Here is a 19,252-nt window from a genome sequence, read left to right as displayed (position 1 = left end):
GGGCACAATTATACTACTGGTTCTCCACTTCACAGAATAAGATGCTTTTCAGCATAGGAAGTGGAATTCGGCTATGTGTAATTCAGTTATGTTACTCAAATTTCTTCTCAGAAATCCATTTACATGGATTTCATCCAGATCACAGCCTCATCATAACCTAGAGATGTAGTTGTTGGGAATCAAGATTTTTTCTTACTTCAAAAAAGTTTCTCAGGAAAAAAAAAACAACACAAACAACAAAACCACAACTCCACAACTTCTTTTCTTGTTTCCCTGGCTGGGTAATTCACTGCTGTCATCCCAACCATATCCACAGGAGCCACACACTGGATTGGCTTGAGGATGGCTGCATCTTGAGTGCCCAAGAAATTCTGCACAGTGACCGAGTCCTAAAGACCACCAAAATCTCAATCCTTGCCTTCTGTCAAATAAAGAGGCTGTTCGCCACAGCATGCAAGGGACATGCATCTCCCTACCCTAACACAGTTTAAGACCAAGCAGTGCTTAAACCAGGAGATAGAGGTGATTCAAAAGGCAGAGCGAGGCACCTTCACGTAGCAGCCACAGTAACACTTCCTTTCTCTTCCACAGCCTGTAAAAGCTGAGAATGCTAATTATCATGTGGCTAACTGACACTGCTATGTACAGCACCTGACTTTGATGAAATGCTAGAAGATAGCATTTTCTGCCATACAGAGTTTCAAACAGATTGAGAGCTGACAAGGTTTTGTGAAAAAAACTGAGTAATGAGACCTGACTTATTAACCCCTTGACACTGGTAGAAACTGTCATTTCCCCAAATGCTACCTAGGCAGTAAAGCCACATAAGCACGTGTGTGCTAGCACATTAACACCAAGCAGTAGGAACTCCTGCCCTTCTGGCACACACAGCAGCGTAGGCTTCCTGATACTATTTAAGAAAACCACTTCAGTAAAGTATAATTTCTGTGGTGTTCTCTTCAGCAAACCTGTGCTCCTGTTAGAAATGCCAGAATTGCTAAACAGCACGGCAAATCAGCAAACAAAATTTTACCCCATGCTGCAAGAGGGGGCAGCACAGAGATGCTCTGATGCTCTCACCAGCTCTAATGCACTGTTACCTGCCCTAAGGGTTTATTCTAGCTGCGCATCAGCTGGAGCAAAGGTTTGGGACCTGAGCTTCTGTCCTTTCTTTTAGAATTTATATCTGCAGGAAAACAGTTGAGATAAAGATGAAGGGGCAATATACCTACCAAGTACCCATACCATGATCAGCATTTCTGTCCAGGTGAACTGGGTAGTCTTCACCCTAAAGATCTGCTTAGGGTAATCCGTAACAGTGACATTCGGTAGCGTTGTTATACCTTCAAATCTGTCTGAAGCATTGAACACCAGCAGGCCTAGGAAAATAATGAAGGATGCTGCATGTGCCACAAATTTCATAAATGGGCTTCGAAGAATTCTTCCAAGCTGCAAAGGCAGAACAAAAACAACCACTCAGCTTTCTCAAAGAAACAAACTCTTTCATCAGGCATTCCAGAAGCGTAAATGGGCGCTCAGAGCTCAGGACAGTCTGAAACCTCATTTTTAAAGGATATTCTTCCAAGTGTCAGAACTGTGATGTTTTACCATTTCCGACAAAAGTCTCCCAAAGGCAGCCTCATGGAGTATGCTGTCCTGTTAGTGAGCATTCATGTTATTCCATAAACTCTAGATGGCAATGTCTGAGGGGAAACACTCCAAGGAATTACAACTGTACAATGGCTGTGACCACAAGTTTGATCTAATACCCACAGATACCAATGAGGGGCAGAAGCAAGCACATGGAAAATACATAAATAAATAAAATCTCCAAGTCGCAAAATGCTTTCCCTACCAACAAAAGCGTACTATTAGCTTGTCTATGACCATATCTCTAGGAAAAATTACAGACTCGTCTTCTCATCTCTGGCTACTCTATTCCATCCACAGAATATACATTCAGAGCTATAAGCGCCAAGTACATAACCTATGTCTACTAAAAATAATGACTGTTCCATCACAATGGTCTAAAAAGGACATCATCGGAAATATTACTATTTTCAAATAAATTCAGCTGATTTCATTCACACCTGCACCTGGTAGAAGGACAAAACAGCAACAGCAGAGGCAGCCCGTCTGCACCAGAAGAGAGGACCGGCTGCCTCCGGAAGACCAGACTGGAAAGAGCAATGGGCCTGTTGCTGTTACTTACTGTATGAAGAAAAAAAAAAAAGAAAAAAAAAAAAAAGAAAAAAAAAGAGCCTGTGATCCCATCAGTACTAACCTTATCTTGCAAGCCAGCATCAGAAGTGTCAAGCTATAAGCCCACTCCTCTGAGGGCAATCCTGCCAGTATCCTTTATTTAGGCAGTAAGGTCTCATGTGGCCAGTGCTGCTGCAACTCCCCACCCCGTACTCAAAAAACGCAGGTATTGGTAAAGCTGCACCATAGACAGCAATTTATGCATTGGCTCAAGCACAGAGATAGCATTAACGACACTCTTTGGAGACCTCTTGGGGGGAATGCACATGTAGGTTTACTTGTCCTTCGCAGCCTACCTCCCTTTGGGAGGAGTAGTACCTTTGGAATACACCTCCTTTCTGTAGCCGGAGCAGGACAGTGCTTGTCCCATCTCTGCACACGGTGTGACAAGGTAGATGCTAGACAGACTTCATCTTAGCTGCTGCACACCTCTTAAGGCCAAATGTCTCCTGTCTCCTTCAGTACAACAGAACAATATACTGCTCCGCACGTAATGCCCGACCTTTATTAATGTTAATACACAGTTCTAATGTGATAAACTATCACATACCTCACCAATATTAAGCAATATTCCAAAATCCCCTGTGAAGAGCTGCATTATCAGCAGTACCGTATAAGAAGAGAAAAACAAGTTCAGCAGATGGGGAACTGGAAGTAGCTTTCTTATTTCAAAGGAATGGTTTTCCTGAAACTGGGGTCAGCTACTACAAACTAAGCGGACCAGCACATGCTAAACAGCATTTACTACCTGTGCAAACAATCTCAGGTTCCCTTCCTGCTCCTGACCTTTAGAAAGCACCTTTGAAATTACAATATCAAACAACTGATCTGAATGTACAGTACTTTTATTTGACATGAGCACTAGGAAAAATGTCAGGTGTTTCTGGTACTGGGAATTAAAGCCCAAGGACAAATGTCACTTTTCCATATTAGACACCAGCTAAAAATATATTCATACATTTCTATGATATGGAGCTGTGAGTGAGGAATATCTTTACTACAGATATTCATGGAAAGTGACATTTCAGACAATAATGAGAGTAACAATTATACTATATTCATAAAGGTTTATCTTTAAAGTAAATAAATATTTAACCCAGAGGAAACATCAGATTCCCTTGAAATATGCAGGAGAGGAGCAAGTTCTTATCCTTTTTGAGGTGAACCACAAGAGCAAAATATAAATGAGTGAAACTCGCATTTCTTTGATGTACACTTGTTAAGGAAATAAAATTGGAAGACCACATTCAGCACAGAAGTAAATTTACTTAAATCTTTTAAAAAGTTAATGTAACAGAGAAGTCTTCCTTCTTCTGATTTACCAAAGATCTATTAATATGCTTCATTTGCAGACAATTCACATGCTACAGACTATAAAGATTTCAAAGAAACTGCTGTTATTTTCATTGTGAAATCACCAGGAAAGCTGGAAACACCCATATATTTTCATATAGTTTTCAAGAGGTAAGACTTGACAGTTGTGCTCTTTTACAAATATACCTTACCACATGGTTGGAACAGTGCATTTAATTTAATTTCTGCTCTATGGTTCACCTGATAAACAGACCTCCTAGGGCAGGAATAACAAATATTTTACTTAATCTTAAGTTCTGCATCAGTGAAGTCAACAGATGTTCTGCTAATGGTTTATATGGGAACAGCATCAGATCTTAAGATGCCATCGGAGGAGACCTAATACAGAATCTGAGTGGTGACTTTCAAAAAATTCGTGTTACTAATACAAATACAATTACACAGCGGAGATAGTGAGGTAAGCATGATCTATGGAAATTTAAAAAAGAAAAAAAAAGCTCTCAGAGAAGGATTTTTTTCCCTTTCTTTAAACTTAACAATTTATTTTCATGCTTCATCACTGTGGTCCCCTCTTTACAGTGCAAGTAAAACCAATAGCATCTTTTGGCTCAAGACCAGAGATTACTAAAAATATCATTAATTAGCTAAAATTTGGAAGCAGCAAAATTACAGGTACAATATTGCATTTTGAATGCCAGAAATTGAAAAACAGCTCCCGGAGTAGTACAACAGACGTAATTTATAAAATTCAGTACCCTGCTACATGGTGCAATCCAATAACCAATGGCCAGAAATGGAAGGCCCAATGCCACAACCAGCACAACCAGACACTTGATAGCTATGGTCTGCTCCCGTAATCCTGAGAGATTTTCATACCAGATAGTCAGTAGCTGTTGCTGACAGTTTGGATGGGCCACAAACTGTAAAGAAAAAGAAAGAAAACCAAGACATAAATATAATTTATAAGAAGAGTTACATAACTGTTACATACATGATCATGATCACCTTAAATATCTGGTGTTAATTTAGACCTTAAGAACCATGTTTCTTCTCCTTTAAAATAAAGGTTAATAAATAAAGAAGAAACCGCTGAGCTGATTTAAAGCAGCACTTCGGGGACAAGGTTGCACACATGGACAGCCATCGCTGATAGAAGCCTTTTATGCATTATTACAACAGCTTCACATATCCCACTGGATCCTATCAGAGTTGAACCTCAGTCCTAGCTTCCAACAATTTATCAGCAAATCAAGCTGACCCAAGGTACATGCAGAATTCCTGTGGAAACTGAAAATTCTGGTCTGGCCGTAATCCACCGTTACTCTCTCCCTTTCCTGTACATGCTCTTCACAGACCTCCTCAAACATCATTACCATTTGCTTTGGTTCTTTGACAAAGGCTCCAAATACCTCCTTAACCATCTATAGATTTTCAGTCTAAAACTTACTGAGGCAAGAAATAAGTGAAACAAAAGTACAGCACATAATTTTAAACCTCACCAGAACAGAGAGAGATGAATATTGAAAAGGTTTCTTCTCTCTTATTACCATCAACGGTGCTAGCTATCACCTCTACTTAGATGTACCTGGGATTTGAAAAATAATCAGAAGCCACTTACTACAAATACATTTTTATGTTTTGTGGAAAATAAAATTTAGCATTCAGTAATACAAGGAAATTCCATTTTGTGAACCAGGTGAAAAGATGATCTTATGGTTTTGATGATGCTGTAAGGACTCTGTAAGAGACTGTATTTTGCTGTACAGTTTTGTATTTTCTTTAAGTTCATGCCTTTGATACTATCTCAGATAAAAAATATTAAATCCTCAAATTTTAGTTTTCAAAAATAACTTCCTTTTTCACTATTTTAAGATTTTAAAGGACCCTGAATGTACAGATTGTTATCACTATGCAGTCTTATGCTATTCTTTGTGGTTTAATGAGTTGTTAGCAGCTTAACAACACACTGCAGAAGGCTCAAATAAGATCTGAAATGTATACTTTAATTAAAAATATAAATATTTCCGGGATTTCTGAGCAAGATAATTTTATTTTTAATGAATTCTTTTATGAGATATTCCTTTTATCTTTGCTGATTAGTTTACATTATTATTTATCAATATTAAGTACTTGCTCATTTATTTCTATAGCAGAAGCACTAAAAGGCATCCAACGTAATAGAGGAAACCACAAAAGTAGATGTGTACAAATATCTGAATAAGTATAGTCTCTGATAGAATGATCAAAAGTTGACACATTCAGGCATTTAAACAAGAATGTCCTGATTGTCAGTAGTCTAAGCATACACAGCTACCACTGACTTTCAATTCATTGAACGTGGGGCCATTTTTGGAATGTTCAACCCTACATCCAAATTTTGGTACTTAGTTTTCTTGTACCCAGACACGGACACGTGAAAGATGATTTTCAAACATACATACTCTCTTTTGACCTAACTGTAATGCCTGCTGAAGTCAATGGTAAAATTTCAACTGACCTTCAGTAAGCAGAGTCAAGGCATCATCAAGGACATTTGTAACCAACTGCTTTAAAATAGGGAGGGAGAGAAGCCAGACAAACGTCAGGACAAAGAAATAGGGTATCAAGTGAATTTATCGGGATCTAGTCATGAAGAGACAATCAGACAAGTGGAAAAATAGGCTTAGGACTAATGCTCAGCCTCTCCTCAGACAGCTATTACAACACAAACTTGCTCTCCTGAGCCTTTTGTATAAGTTTCATTCATCCCTAGCTTCCACAAATTCTTCCTTAAGTGTCCCAAAATTCAAAGGAAGCAGAGATTGAAATGTTAAGATACCAAACTGGCACATATTAAGGATCTAGTACCCACTAAAAACAAATAAACAAAAAAAACTACAGTCAACTTCCATCTTTCTCCTATGCAGCAAATACATGCAAATGTTATTTTCCTAGCTTCAGTAAGATTTCAGTATGTTCACAGGGAAAGGGAATGATTCCCAAATTAATTACGGAACGCTGAAACAAGCTGCTGTCAACAACTGTTTAGATATGCTTTAAGTTTTATTTTACTCATATTACTTTTGGTCGAGTTTGTTGAAGGGTGAGCATGTATTGCTCTACTTTTAAAGCACTGTTGCATTCTTTAGGATGAGGCAATGTGGACAGAGGAGACTGTGCAGCCACTTCATCAGGATCACATCATGTAACCAGAAGTGTGTAGCTCATGTAGGGTGCTGCTACTGAAGAAACATAAGGGGTGGGAGGGAAGAATAATTCTATAGCTCCCTACTTTCTTTGCCCATTATATTTACATTTCTGGTTAAGTCAAATTCTAAAGTGTTGTCATACTCATCATTATCACTGTTAGTACTATACCATGTCCTATGAGACTGCCACATCAAAAGAACACGTGGGACATCAGTTAAGCACAAGGGTAAACAGCCTAGTTATCCCAGCAATTCAAAGAGATCCAGTAATATACTTGTCACATTGGTTGACACTAACTAGTAAATCGGAGTAAAGAATGCTAGGCAGTTTCACAAAAAGGATTTGAAAATAATTCTAGTAACTCTGATAATCCATGTGGCATTAAGAGTGAGATTTGATCTGAGTTGCTTATACTTTAAAAAAAAAAAAAAAATTTAAAAATACTGTAAACCTTGAATACCCATTTTATTATCCTTTGTACTCTGTTGAGATCATAATGTACTATATACATTGTTATTTGCCAGGTCTTCCCTGCAAAACTCCATTTATATTCCAAATCTCATTAAAAAGTGCATACAGTAGTACAATAGGCCAGGCTTCTTGAAAAAAATCAAATTAAATCATTGGCAGTGAAAACAGGGAACCTTAAAACTCTCAAGAGGAGGAATATGAAGCCATTGCATGAACTTTTAAAGTATGAAGATTGCTTCCCTTTTTATCTACTTTGCTCTAAAACGAAGGTCCCAAAGTATTTTGGCTTGTGATTCATTAACCAGTTAGATCACATGTTAATGCAGTTTGTACCTGTAGTGGAACAGCCAACAGAAATAAAAAGATTTTAAAAGTCTTAAGAAATTAATGTCAACTTGAACTATGCTTGTATTCATTTTATTAGGCTGTCATCTTTGAAGCTTATGCACCATAAAAACTGCCTGCCTGGCCCATTTGAAAAAAAAAAAAAGAGACCGTTTTTTGTGTGTTTGTGCCTTCTGACATATGCCCCCAGTCTCTTCTTTTACTAAGATAAATTTCATTCTCAACTCAGGACACCAAGGGACAAATCCCACAGCAGATCAACTGTGGCCAAAGACAGGAAGGTAAATAATTATTTCAAATTACAAAGACATTTTTAAAAAGCAGGCTTAAAACTGTAGGGAAGAGGAGAGAGAAGAAACACCCACATCATTCCTCCTGTTACCAGAAGGAATGGGAAGAAACAGCAAAGGAGCTTTAAGGGAGCTCACCTGGGGCTACCAATCAGCCCATGGGCCCCTCTTGCATCTCACCCAGAGCTGTGTGCTGGTTTATTCCTCCTGGTCTATCAACATTTTGATCCGACCCTAAGAGGAGATCTGTCTGTGCTATAATTTTCCCCAGAAAAGGGAGGAGTTAGTGAATAAGATGCCAATGGTTATGGCAAGTTCTTCTCTGGCCGTAAGTCTAAGGACTCTCGAGAAGATCTTAGCAACTTATTTAACTGTTGGCAACTGCACAATATGCACCATTCCAAGCCCTCAGAGCAACTCCTGTCACTTCTCCCATCCATAAAAGCTCTGAAATTCATCCTTCTCTCCAGCTCTGCTGAAATATTTGAATTTATGATTTTGTTGTTTTTTCTGTTCAGCAACTGCAAGCTCTTCTACCCCTCCGCCGCCCCGTATATCTGTCTCCTCCCAGCTTCATCTCCTCCGAGGACAGCAGATTCACATCATATTTCACGCGTCAATGACATCATCTTACAACCCTGTTCCTTCTGCATTTCTCTTCTCTCATCTTACTTTCCATGCAGTTTCTTACTTTCCATTACATGTTGATCTTATTATCACATTTATCTAATATTTTAGGATCCAATCCAAACCCCAGTGAACAACAGACATGCATGAGGACAGTATCTGGTCACTTAAAAAAAAAAAAAAAATCCCAATTTTAATTTAGCTGCTTTTCTGGGCATAATTGACCGTAACACTTCAGATGCATTCAGTTTCATGACCATGAACTAAGCCATCACCATGTAAATATTTTTCTGTATGACTAAGAGTGATTATAATGTTATTTATTCCTAACATCCTAATGACTGAGTTTAGACATAGCAGGAACAGATCCTGGCACTCTCTGATACACAAACACACAACATACAAAGAGAATTTTGAATCTTCTTTCTTATCCATCAATTCAAAACTTCAGTGTTTGAAAATTAAATCCTGCGACTTTACTCAAACTCTTACTGATTTCACTTGGAAATTCAACTCTGATTTTTATCTCAGCAAGAACTGCAGAACTTGGCCCACTGTCAGCAACTTCTCCGAAATTTTGCTGGCAATCTAAAGACAGAGTTAAGATACAAAAAGATACTAAAAGCACTACTGCAGCAGCAATTCAGCATACAGAGCAAGACTACTTGTTCTAATTAGTTTTTCTTGGTTTTTTAATTCCCTTAGTCCCTCACTATTGGGGCTGCACTTTCAGTCTGAATCTTAGCTTCAAAATCATACCCTGTTTACAAGATGGGCTACACTTCAGTGCAGTGCCTAGGGTATTAAGCGCAAGAGTTTCACGACTAATAGAATTAAAAACTCCATTACCCTGGCAGCGAACTTCTGAGCACGTTTGCTCACTTGTCATATGCTTTTTCCTGTCTCTCCTCCCTCTGAGAAGGGCATACAGCTCATTAACCATTTCATGGACCTGCAGCTCTGTTTGGCTGTGCTGCCTGTCTTGCAACAGTCAACGGACCTTAAGGTAGCTGACTCAGAAGCGCAGCTAGAAATACTGAAAGCTAAGAAACATAAGCCACATCCTTGTCTTCTTCCTACAGTTATAGGGTTGAAAGCATCCCGTGTGGAGTTCCCACATCTGAGTTTGTTCTACAGTCAGAATATCACATTAATCTGCCACAGTTGTAATGGAGCCAACGCCAGAATCAAAGGACCACTGTGGCAGAGACACTTCCTGGCTCAATCCTTGTCATGCCCTCTGTAATGGCCATTTACAGGGAACAGCACATGTATGAATACGGTAACAACTCTGCACCATCTATTTGTTTCCTCCCACCAAGATGATTAGTCTTGTAGGTTCTGAACTGTATTTGTCACGAATTGGAGTCAAAATCTTGAGTTTATCTACAAATAATTAGTCTCTTGCAAGAGAAGAGAACAAGTTTGCTACATAGAATTGTCTTTTTTTGTACTACATAGGTTTTTGTTGTTCTTAATACACCTGTGTGGCCCTTTGCTCAGCAATGAATTTAATCAGTGACAACGACCTCTTAGAAGAAAACCAGAGTCTTCAGCAAGAAAGCTGAGACACAAGTCTCAGCAAAGGTTTGGTAACGTTAATATGCAACAGCATAAAGAATTCATGTGTTATTTAGATATGATAACATGCTTACGTACTTTGATTCTTTCCCTGTTCCATTCTTTTTAATTAATTTAATACTTGTGTATATTTACCTTAAATTTTGCTAATTAATATGCATTTATCTGCTGTAGACCAATTCTATATAGGAAACAACAATTTGCTGTTTGGGATCTGTGTTTACAATTTTTGTTAACCATCTTTTGAGGACACAATAAACACCAACATTTCCCAGTTGTTCTGGCAGATTGCTTACAATTCATTTTATATGGCAGATTGGCTCAACAGGTGGCCACAGAATAAAGTGTTATTTATTCTGAAAGACACAAGACTTCTTGCAGAGATGATGAAATTATAATGGCTGTTAAGAATGGAAATGATGCTAACCATGTAAATAGGTAGCTGTAAATAAGACAAAGGCATTGCTGTATTTCTTGAGTCCTCTCCCAGTAGGACACAGTATTAACTATTTTCTGCGCTAGGGTAGTGGGATCTTGAAATGAACAACATAGCTATATATTGAAAACTGCTACAATAAACGGATACGCATTCTGTCAAATGTGTGAAACAGCTCTGTTTTTCAACACACAACATTCATTCACAAAATAACTGTTCATTAAAAATTACTTTGAGAGGCATCCACTGAAAACACACTGCACTTTACAAAACACCAATAAATACAGGTGCAAAGATGAAGAACTGAAATGAACCGATTAACTAGCCATAAATACATTCCATACATTTTCAGGACTGAATTTTAAAATATTTTTTAAAGGAACACACACAGTAAACCATGTAGAATTTCTCACTACAGCCCACACAGTTGCAGATGAGCTGTTTGATTTACTGTCATATTTTAAGATAAATTAAAAACCCAATATACTTAATGACAACTTAGATATTCTCTTTTCCTTTTTCAAAGCAGTAAAAGCAAGACTTCCCCCCCCCCCCAAAAAAAAACAAACTACGTGTTGATAGGAACACTAGTAGAAAGCTGCAAGACTTACTTCCCAGAATTTACTTGCCTGATTAAGTTACTTAAGGTAGAAAGCAAAGGTAATAAAGAGAAATAATGAACAAACCAGTTCTTTCCATTGGTTGAAACCAACAAATACAGCCTTCTCTTTGGATTAGATATTATCACACAGACTGGCAGGAAGACACATCCTTACTTTCACTGAGTGAAAATCTGTCTCCACTGTAATCTCTTCTTTTGGCTTAATCAGGAGAAAGATCTGACCAACTGTGTACAACCTTGCTAGCACAGCTGATTTATGTCATTAAAATCTCCTGCCAATTCTCAGCTGGGGAAAGTAGATTAAACTAAACTCCTCCACTGTAACCCCCTTCTGCCAGCTTCTGCCTTGTGAGAATCTTGATTACACACACTATGTCTCAGTAACGCATCTGACCACAGGTTCATAACACCTGCAGAATAATGAGATGACACTGCATTCCTATCACACTGTCTGAAAGCACTGGCTATGAGGAGTTACCTTTTTGACTTCATACTTAATGGCCAGCTTCACACGGCTCAGCGATGCTCTGTGTCTCTGCGCTTCAACTGGCTCAGAATTCAAATCCCCGTTCAGAATGGCCTCCACTTCTTCCGAGTCTCGGCAGAGATCAAGAACACCAACCACAAAATCCTTGCACTGCATAGACAGCTTGCGATAGTCATTCTGAAACAGAAGGGTTAGAGAAAATGGCCCATGATGAACATGCTTAAGAGTCAATGGCAAGGAAAAAAGAACCTGTACAAGTTGCTGAAAATTAATAGTGTGTGACTTTTACACAGTATGTCAAGTTTGGAGTGTATCAGACATTACAGAGCTCTTGTATAGTGGACTCATTTCTTCTCTGACACAAGGTAGCCACTTGAACAGAAGATGATGACAGCTATTTAACAGAGCATGGGAACATTACAGAATAGCGTGATGAAAATAACCCAGATGGGCAGCAAGGGGAAGTTGAACAGATAAATAAGAATTGCACAAACAAACCAGGACCAGAACTCTTGAAATACTAACCTCACCCTTGCAAAAACTTTGCAGACAATTAATGAAATAGTTCTTACAGGGTTGCCTCCCAGGCTATGAATATGCTCTTTCTGCACTGCTAAGATGGCTGCTTACTCTTTACTCTGATGTATACCATATTCATTTCCCTCCTTTTCCCCCCCCACCACTTCCCACTCATCCTTGGAACCGCTTCACACCCATCAATGTCTACAGTGGGTTACAAAGTAACTGCACAGAATAACTGTGGCATGGACCCGGGCACCAGTGCTGTGGGCAAAATACTCCAAATTTCCTGTACAGGCAACACAAACTGGCTTCTTCAAAGATATTAGGCTCCTGAGTAATTCTTTAAGAGACAGCCTTTCCACTGACAACACAGCTGAACTACAGAGACATTTGTGTAAACCTCAACCCTTTTATTCGAGAGCTCTGTCCACCTTTCCCTTCCTCTCCCTCTCTCCTTCACTTCCCTGCCTGCATCTGTCACAAACCATTCCTCTTCCCAAAATCACCCATTACTTTAATCTTCCTCTTGTTTGCTCTCGCTCCATCAGCTTCCCCTTCCGTTACTGCTGGAGTCAACAGTTCTGCCTGTGTTACCTTCTGAAGCTATATAAAGCAAACATTTTTTTTCTCAGTTATTAAAAAAAACACTTCCCCCTCCTCCTATTCAGATTCTTTTCAGAATCTAATCTTTCAGTAAAGCATTTCTTCTTTTCACCCTCACTACTTCCATTTTGCACAGTATCATTGGCCATTTCCAGACTTGTAGCTTGTTGACTATAGCTGTGAAGTTTTACTATGTCATGCAGAAAAAAAAAAATGCTTTTTGCTGGTCCTTACTCTTTCCATCTTTCCTCAGCCTCCTTCAACACTTTGGGACTGAGTCCTGACTCACGCCTGTGTGCTGTCATCTATTAAACTACTTTATCTAGGGTGCAGTGGTACTGCATTTTGCTGTGTTCATACCTTATGTCTGGCATGCTGCTCACAAGTTTCACGCTCTTCATCCTTACTCTTTGCTGCCTCCCTATAAGCAAGCTTATGTCTATCTTTGAGGTGCTACCTTTAAACTTCTCAGCTGCTTCATATATGTCGACATCGCAAAGATTTCCATCTATCTAATCTCCTTTCTCTTCTGACAAAACATTTGTGGCTACATTTCAAAATTTTAAGATAACTTTGTAAAGCATGCACATGTGAATCTTTGCTTGCACTTTTGTTTATGCTTGTATGTGTCTTCCACCAGCTCTGTGACATTACCTATAAGCTCTTATCTGATCCCTACTTCAGTAGAAACCTTGGTCTTCATTTCTATGTGCATGTCCTCTCAGCTAGATTTCTAGGACTTCTTTATCTGAGATGCAGCCTCTGATTTCCTCACATGAGGCTCTAGTTGGAGGAGGAAACTTGACTGAACCTGTCAATTTTCCCTTGTATCAAGTGTTTCAGTGCCCAACTGAAAATAGCATAGCCACTTTTTTCAATTACTCCACAGCTTTTCTTCATGTTTTTCCCCCCACCAGGCCATCAAAAGGCTAGCCTGACTCCTCTGTCTCTCTATTTGTCTGTGCTTACTGTTCCTTTTCAGACACTGCCTTTTTTAAAATCACTTTTGGGGGGTACAGATTTTTCCTTTGTGGTTCCTGTCTTCTCAAAAATGCTTCCTTACTGCTTCTGCCCTCATAATTTTCTCATTTAATCTCTTTTTCTTTTTTCCTGAAACCCTCCCTATTTCCCCCTTGCCTAACTAACTTTTCCCTCCTTGTACTGTTAGTTTTGTTAAATTCTTAACTTAGCATCCATAAAACAGGATAGAGAAACTAACGTGCTCTCAGTAGTTTCAAATTATTTCGGGAAAAGATGGAAAAAGAGGCTGCATAGGATAATTGCAGGAATCAGCTATCAATCCCATAGGGCAGATTCAGATATGAATCAAAATGAAACATTACTGGAGACAAACAAATACAACTAGGAATTGTGTTATTATGGAAGACTAACATCCCAGATACAGACTTGGAAACAACCAGTCCTAATCAGACCTAGGCAGGACCCAGTTATTTCCTTTGGTCATAGATGACAAATTAATTCAGTTGTCAGTGAACTAACAGGACGTAAGGCTATTTTAGATTTGTTTTTGGTAACCAAGGAGAAGAGTACAGAAGAGCCAATTACAAAAATAATACTGGGATGTGTGATTAAATTCAGTGAAAGGATAAGCAAGCATATGTATAACTAAGATTTAGGACCTTAAAAAGGCAAAGTCTGGTAAGAAAGCTAGTCAAGGGAGTGAAACACTTATAAGCATGGAGGTCTGAATGTAGAGAAGGCTTTTAAGTCAAAGGTGTGAAAGTGATTAGACATCAGACCCTACAAAGAAAAAAACCTTGCAGAGGAAGACTTCAGAATGGTGGCTAGAATAGCAGTCTTAAAAAAGGCAAAGGGGAACAGTCTTTCTTGACAGTCTAGTCAAGAAAAAGTTTCATCATAGAGGCCAAGAACTGTAAGTATAAACTGCTAGAAGTCAGGCTTGTAAAGGATATTAAGCAAAGCACAAAGAGGTAAGACAATGTAAAAAGAAGATGGGGATTTTCTTCAGTGAAGACAAAGTAGAGACTAAAGACAACCCTAGTAAAGGCAAAAACAATACCTTGCCTTCAGTCTACTCAAGTCCTATGTTCTTAACACTGTTTATATTAAGTTGTTTTCACAACAGATTATGTATCTCTAAGAACTTGAACACTCTCCCTTAAATTTCCAATTCCAAGCAAGAGTTCCTTACACATTTCACTATAGCTAAAGAAAGGCATTTACTGAGATGGCTGAACAAAAACCATGATAATCATCAGATAATTCAACAGGAATAAGACTGGTAAACAATTTTTTTTAACACTAAAGTAGCTGTAAATGCGCTATTTGCAGCACATGGGAGGATACACTAACTTCACTGACTTCAGTAATAGTACCATATAGCTAAAAGAGAAACTACATTCTTTCTCACCTGAATTTGCAGGGACTTGTAACTTCACAAGGCAAAAGGAAGTCTTTGTTTCAGTATTATTTCTATCTATCCTGTGCTGAAAGGTGACATCTCATTAAGGTTTAATAAAGTTTAGTTTAGATGGTTTTGTATTCAAGTGTTTTATGACATAATGCAACCCAAATTTTGTCCTTGCATGAATGAACATGGGCTGTGCAGTTGCAGGGAGTGGCTTCATTTACAATGCCTTTTCTCATGTCTTTGCTAACTGCGAAGAAAGAGACGGAGAAATAGTGGACTTCTAATAGTTAGGAAATAACAATAGTTACTCTTGCTAAAGGTTCACTCCATTTTCTTCACCATTTAACTATTCTCTTTTTCCTCAAAATAACACAGAAATGTAGTATCAAAATTTACGTTACTAAGAAGTTACTTCTCTAACAGCTTCCAATATAAAAGTCAGGAAAATCTAATTTTGTTTCCTTCTGTTTAAGCTATAACCAAGTCTCACACACATGCAAGTACCCAAGTACAGCTTAGCATCAGGTTCATAAAACGTAAACATTCAAGAAAGTTTCTGCTATAGTCATGAGCACAGTTTAAAAGATCAATTAACCTAGTTTTCTCCATTAGTACAAACTAAGCAAGAATACATTTTCACTGGCTGTTACAATTGTGAAATATTGCCTACAAATGGCAAAGCGGTGTAAAATCACCTTACTTTGGCAAAAGGGGGACAAATTGCGACTGCAGTAGTATCACATGAAGACTGCTATTTCAGTAGACTACAGATTGTTTCATTTCGCTGTTCTCTTGTGAGTGGAGGCTCATCCCCACAAGCCTGTCAGAGCTCCTGACTGAGGGTGCAAAGCTCCTGCCCTCACAGCTCACGCTGTACTAACTGGCATCCCGAGAAATACACCCGTCCACTCTGTGAATAGCCCTGACGGTTCTTGAAGGACGGACTGGACTATTTGCCTACTATACAAGTTACCCACATTTCTGCTGAAAAATTAACAGTGCTACATATTTCTTTGATAATAAAAGTTCTTGCTTATAAGAAAAGTTATGCTTATTGCCAGATAAGATTGAAGATATGATGGATTAAGTTTTATTCTGTCAAATTTAGGGATGAAATACAGGCCACATTACTTACAAATGCTATTACAAGAACTGAAAACCACTATGTCCATTGTTAATATCTGACTGAGGCTTTGACTCTAGGAAAACTTGTCAGACTTCCCTCTCCAGCTCTTTACTTGCTTATGTATTAGCAAATCAAATTTATCTCAGTCTATTTAATTGCTTTACAGAATTAAACAAACAAACATTACCCACATTGTAACCATGGGACGCAATTCTCAAACAATCTTTTACCTCTAGGGCGTGGTGTAAATAGCAAAAACCAGAATCTGTGGTCTCAGTCATCCACATACACCTCTGCTTACTCTTGAGAAGATACAAACGAAGCCACCAGATCACTCATCTCTTCTCTGTCCTAAACAAAGCTATGAGAACTCCCCATGAGAAGCACCCATGTTTGAAAAGCCCTGCTACATACTGTGCAAGTTGCCAATTCATTAACATGAAGCTGCTCTTCAGGGGAACACCAGAGTAAGCAGACCTGCTTATACAGTGGGGTTCTTTGCCTATTTTTCGTCATAATACAGGGACTCCTTGATCAACAAACTGCTTCTTCAATTAATTCACAACGTAACTCAGCTGGTTTTACTAGCTGTATCATCTTAAATGATCTCTCAAAAAAAAAAAAAATTAATGGTTACACAGACTTCTTTGTAACATCAAAAATATCACCTGTATTCTGCCTTTCACAGATACCATAGCTGACACCGGTACATAATGGACAACTGAAGATGACTGGAATTTCAGAACTGTGTCACATGAGCAGTTTCGGAGGACTCTGGCACACATGAATGGTTGGATCTCAGCCTGCCCAACGCTGCGTATTCTGTTTTCACTCACAACATTAAAGACTACCTTGTGAGTTCACCTAGAATTTTTACGAAGAACATATCGATCTGTGTGCAAAGAATGACGCATATGAACAAAAATCTTCAGCTGATTTCACCTGTAAGATTTTTAACTATTCCAAAGAAAATTTATACTGAGCAGTTACATGCAGTCAAACAAATGTATATATCTATTATGAGAGCCACAATCCTGTAAGCACCACCAATTGTGACTATGCATAACTAGTTCACACGCATTATATGCAATCATAGATTTATGTTTTGAGATCATGTACATAGTCAGTTTGCATATATAACTACAGGAACTGTATATGCAAATCAAGCATGTAATTGCACTAATGATTATGGATCTGGGCCTGGGCCCTGTCCTTTTAGAAGTTGGACCTAAACGTAGATCAAGCTTCAACACTCTTTGTTAGTTCAGCTGAGATAACACTATGTAAATTTACTTGGAACAGTGACAGATTCCGCTTTTAGATGCACGTCCACATCTTCCGTTGGTTTCAGTAGCAAAACTGGGAACACGGATTTATCCTGTATAAAGCGGGACTACAATCTCTTTGATCCTTGCTATGAAGGACCAAATTCTGACATGATAACAGCTAGCACTATTTCCACTGGGAGAATTAAGCTTGCTTACAGTGGAGAGTATTTAGCTAGTATACAGAGACTACTATCATGTGGCTTTTTAGCTACCTTGTCCTGTTTTTTTTCTAGGGTGACTCCAAAGGAAAGTTCCATCAGCTGTTCCAACTGCTAGAAATTCTCCCATCACTGTGCAGTAACAGTTTTAAGAGTTCTCAGGGAGGAGGGTAAATATCAATTAACTTTAGTAACCCAAAGCAGCCGCAGTGGCCAGGGTCTGCTAAAAACAGAAGAACAAGGAAACATAAAAATTGGGAATATTTGTATTGCAAAGTATTTTGTGGTGCTACTAGGATTGGAAAATATGATTCTCCAACTGTGGTAAATGAACATTTTTTTTACATTAAGACAAGATACGGTTCCAGACGGAGCCTCCCTAGCCGGTCTATCAGGTACAAAGCAGTACACCTCGGAGATCTCCAACGACTTATAAAGACAGATTCCAACAGAATGCCACTCCACAACTTTTTCTAATTTAATAGGTTTTGTCCTTTTCAACAAAAGAAAGGAATTGAACCAGCAGATTTGATACACTTTGAGAACACTTTCTGAGCAGGCACATTGGTTATAAAAGCCCTTATTAACGTCAAAATTGGTGAAGACGACTAGAGTAAAGCAGAATTCTGGTTTTGCATCTTAGACACAGAACTTCACCAACAATGTGACTTTCTTTCTAATTATCTCTACTACATATAAAACACCCCTAAAAACCTGACAGGAGAGGATCTAATCAGCTGCTTTCAGAGACTGAAATTTAGTGTGATAGCAGTAGGTATGGAAGAGTGAAGGGGTTTTTTTTACGATTTGGAAGTAGTCTTGACTCAGATAAAACAAACTGAAATTTCTGACTTCATCTGAAATCCTACTGTCAACCCCTGGAATGGGGACGGGGATCACCAAGGAAGGCAACAGAAATACTGTAGTTCCTGCCCTGGCCACAGGGATGATGTGGCCAGGGATGATGTATAGGCCACTAAAATGACATCTTGCTGCTCTGACAGCCAGGCACTGATCATCTCTGCTGTTCCCTTAATTTGTTTCAAGACCTAAAGAGGAGTCACCAGCATGTTCTGACAAGCCACTCATGCTTTACCAGGATTAGAAAATGCAATAAAGAACCTAAAGGGAGGAAGATAAAGAGTAAAAAAAGAAAAAAAAAAAGAAAATTAGGCAAGCATTTACAAGTGAGACAAGAAAAAAGGAAATCCAAAGAGGGAACTTAATAGAAGAAAACAGGGGAAGACGAGAAGTGTATGCAAAAAACAAAAAGGGGTAAGAGTGTCAAGAAGAAACTACAATAAAACAGATGAAGAAGAGCAAAAGGAGCACCAGGAGCTTGGAAGACGGATTTCACAAAGGAATAGGAAGTAAGGAAGCTTGAGGACAAAAGAAGTAGAGTGAAATGATCTTTAGGGCTCCAGTTTCCCCATCTATTTTTACCCATTTTCAGTACTTAATTTTGGCTACATGTCTTGTATCTTCCAGGAAAAATGAGG

The 19,252-nt window shown here is 38.6% G+C and overlaps 1 protein-coding gene across 7 annotated transcripts in view; it reads right to left on the bottom strand.

Annotated features, from left to right (window-relative positions):
- Nucleotides 1-19,252, bottom strand: part of TRPC3 (transient receptor potential cation channel subfamily C member 3) — a 62,115-nt gene that overhangs the window by 11,970 nt on the left and 30,893 nt on the right. For 6 of the 7 annotated variants that reach the window (XM_087738051.1, XM_087738052.1, XM_087738054.1 and 3 more), the window contains 3 exons: nt 11,616-11,801; nt 4,332-4,496; nt 1,233-1,449 (listed from right to left, as the gene is read on the bottom strand). In XM_087738051.1, the coding sequence (XP_087594177.1) occupies nt 1,233-1,449; nt 4,332-4,496; nt 11,616-11,801 (568 nt within the window). The remainder of the gene's footprint in view (nt 1-1,232; nt 1,450-4,331; nt 4,497-11,615; nt 11,802-19,252) is intronic. The other variant, XM_087738053.1, reaches the window with a different exon arrangement.

Source organism: Nipponia nippon, unplaced genomic scaffold, assembly GCF_047370975.1.
Source record: "Nipponia nippon isolate SJK-2023a ecotype South Korea unplaced genomic scaffold, ASM4737097v1 scaffold_6, whole genome shotgun sequence".
NCBI classification, from domain to species: domain Eukaryota; kingdom Metazoa; phylum Chordata; class Aves; order Pelecaniformes; family Threskiornithidae; genus Nipponia; species Nipponia nippon.
Note: the sequence above shows the minus strand (reverse complement) of the source record. Positions and strands in the feature narration are given on the sequence as shown.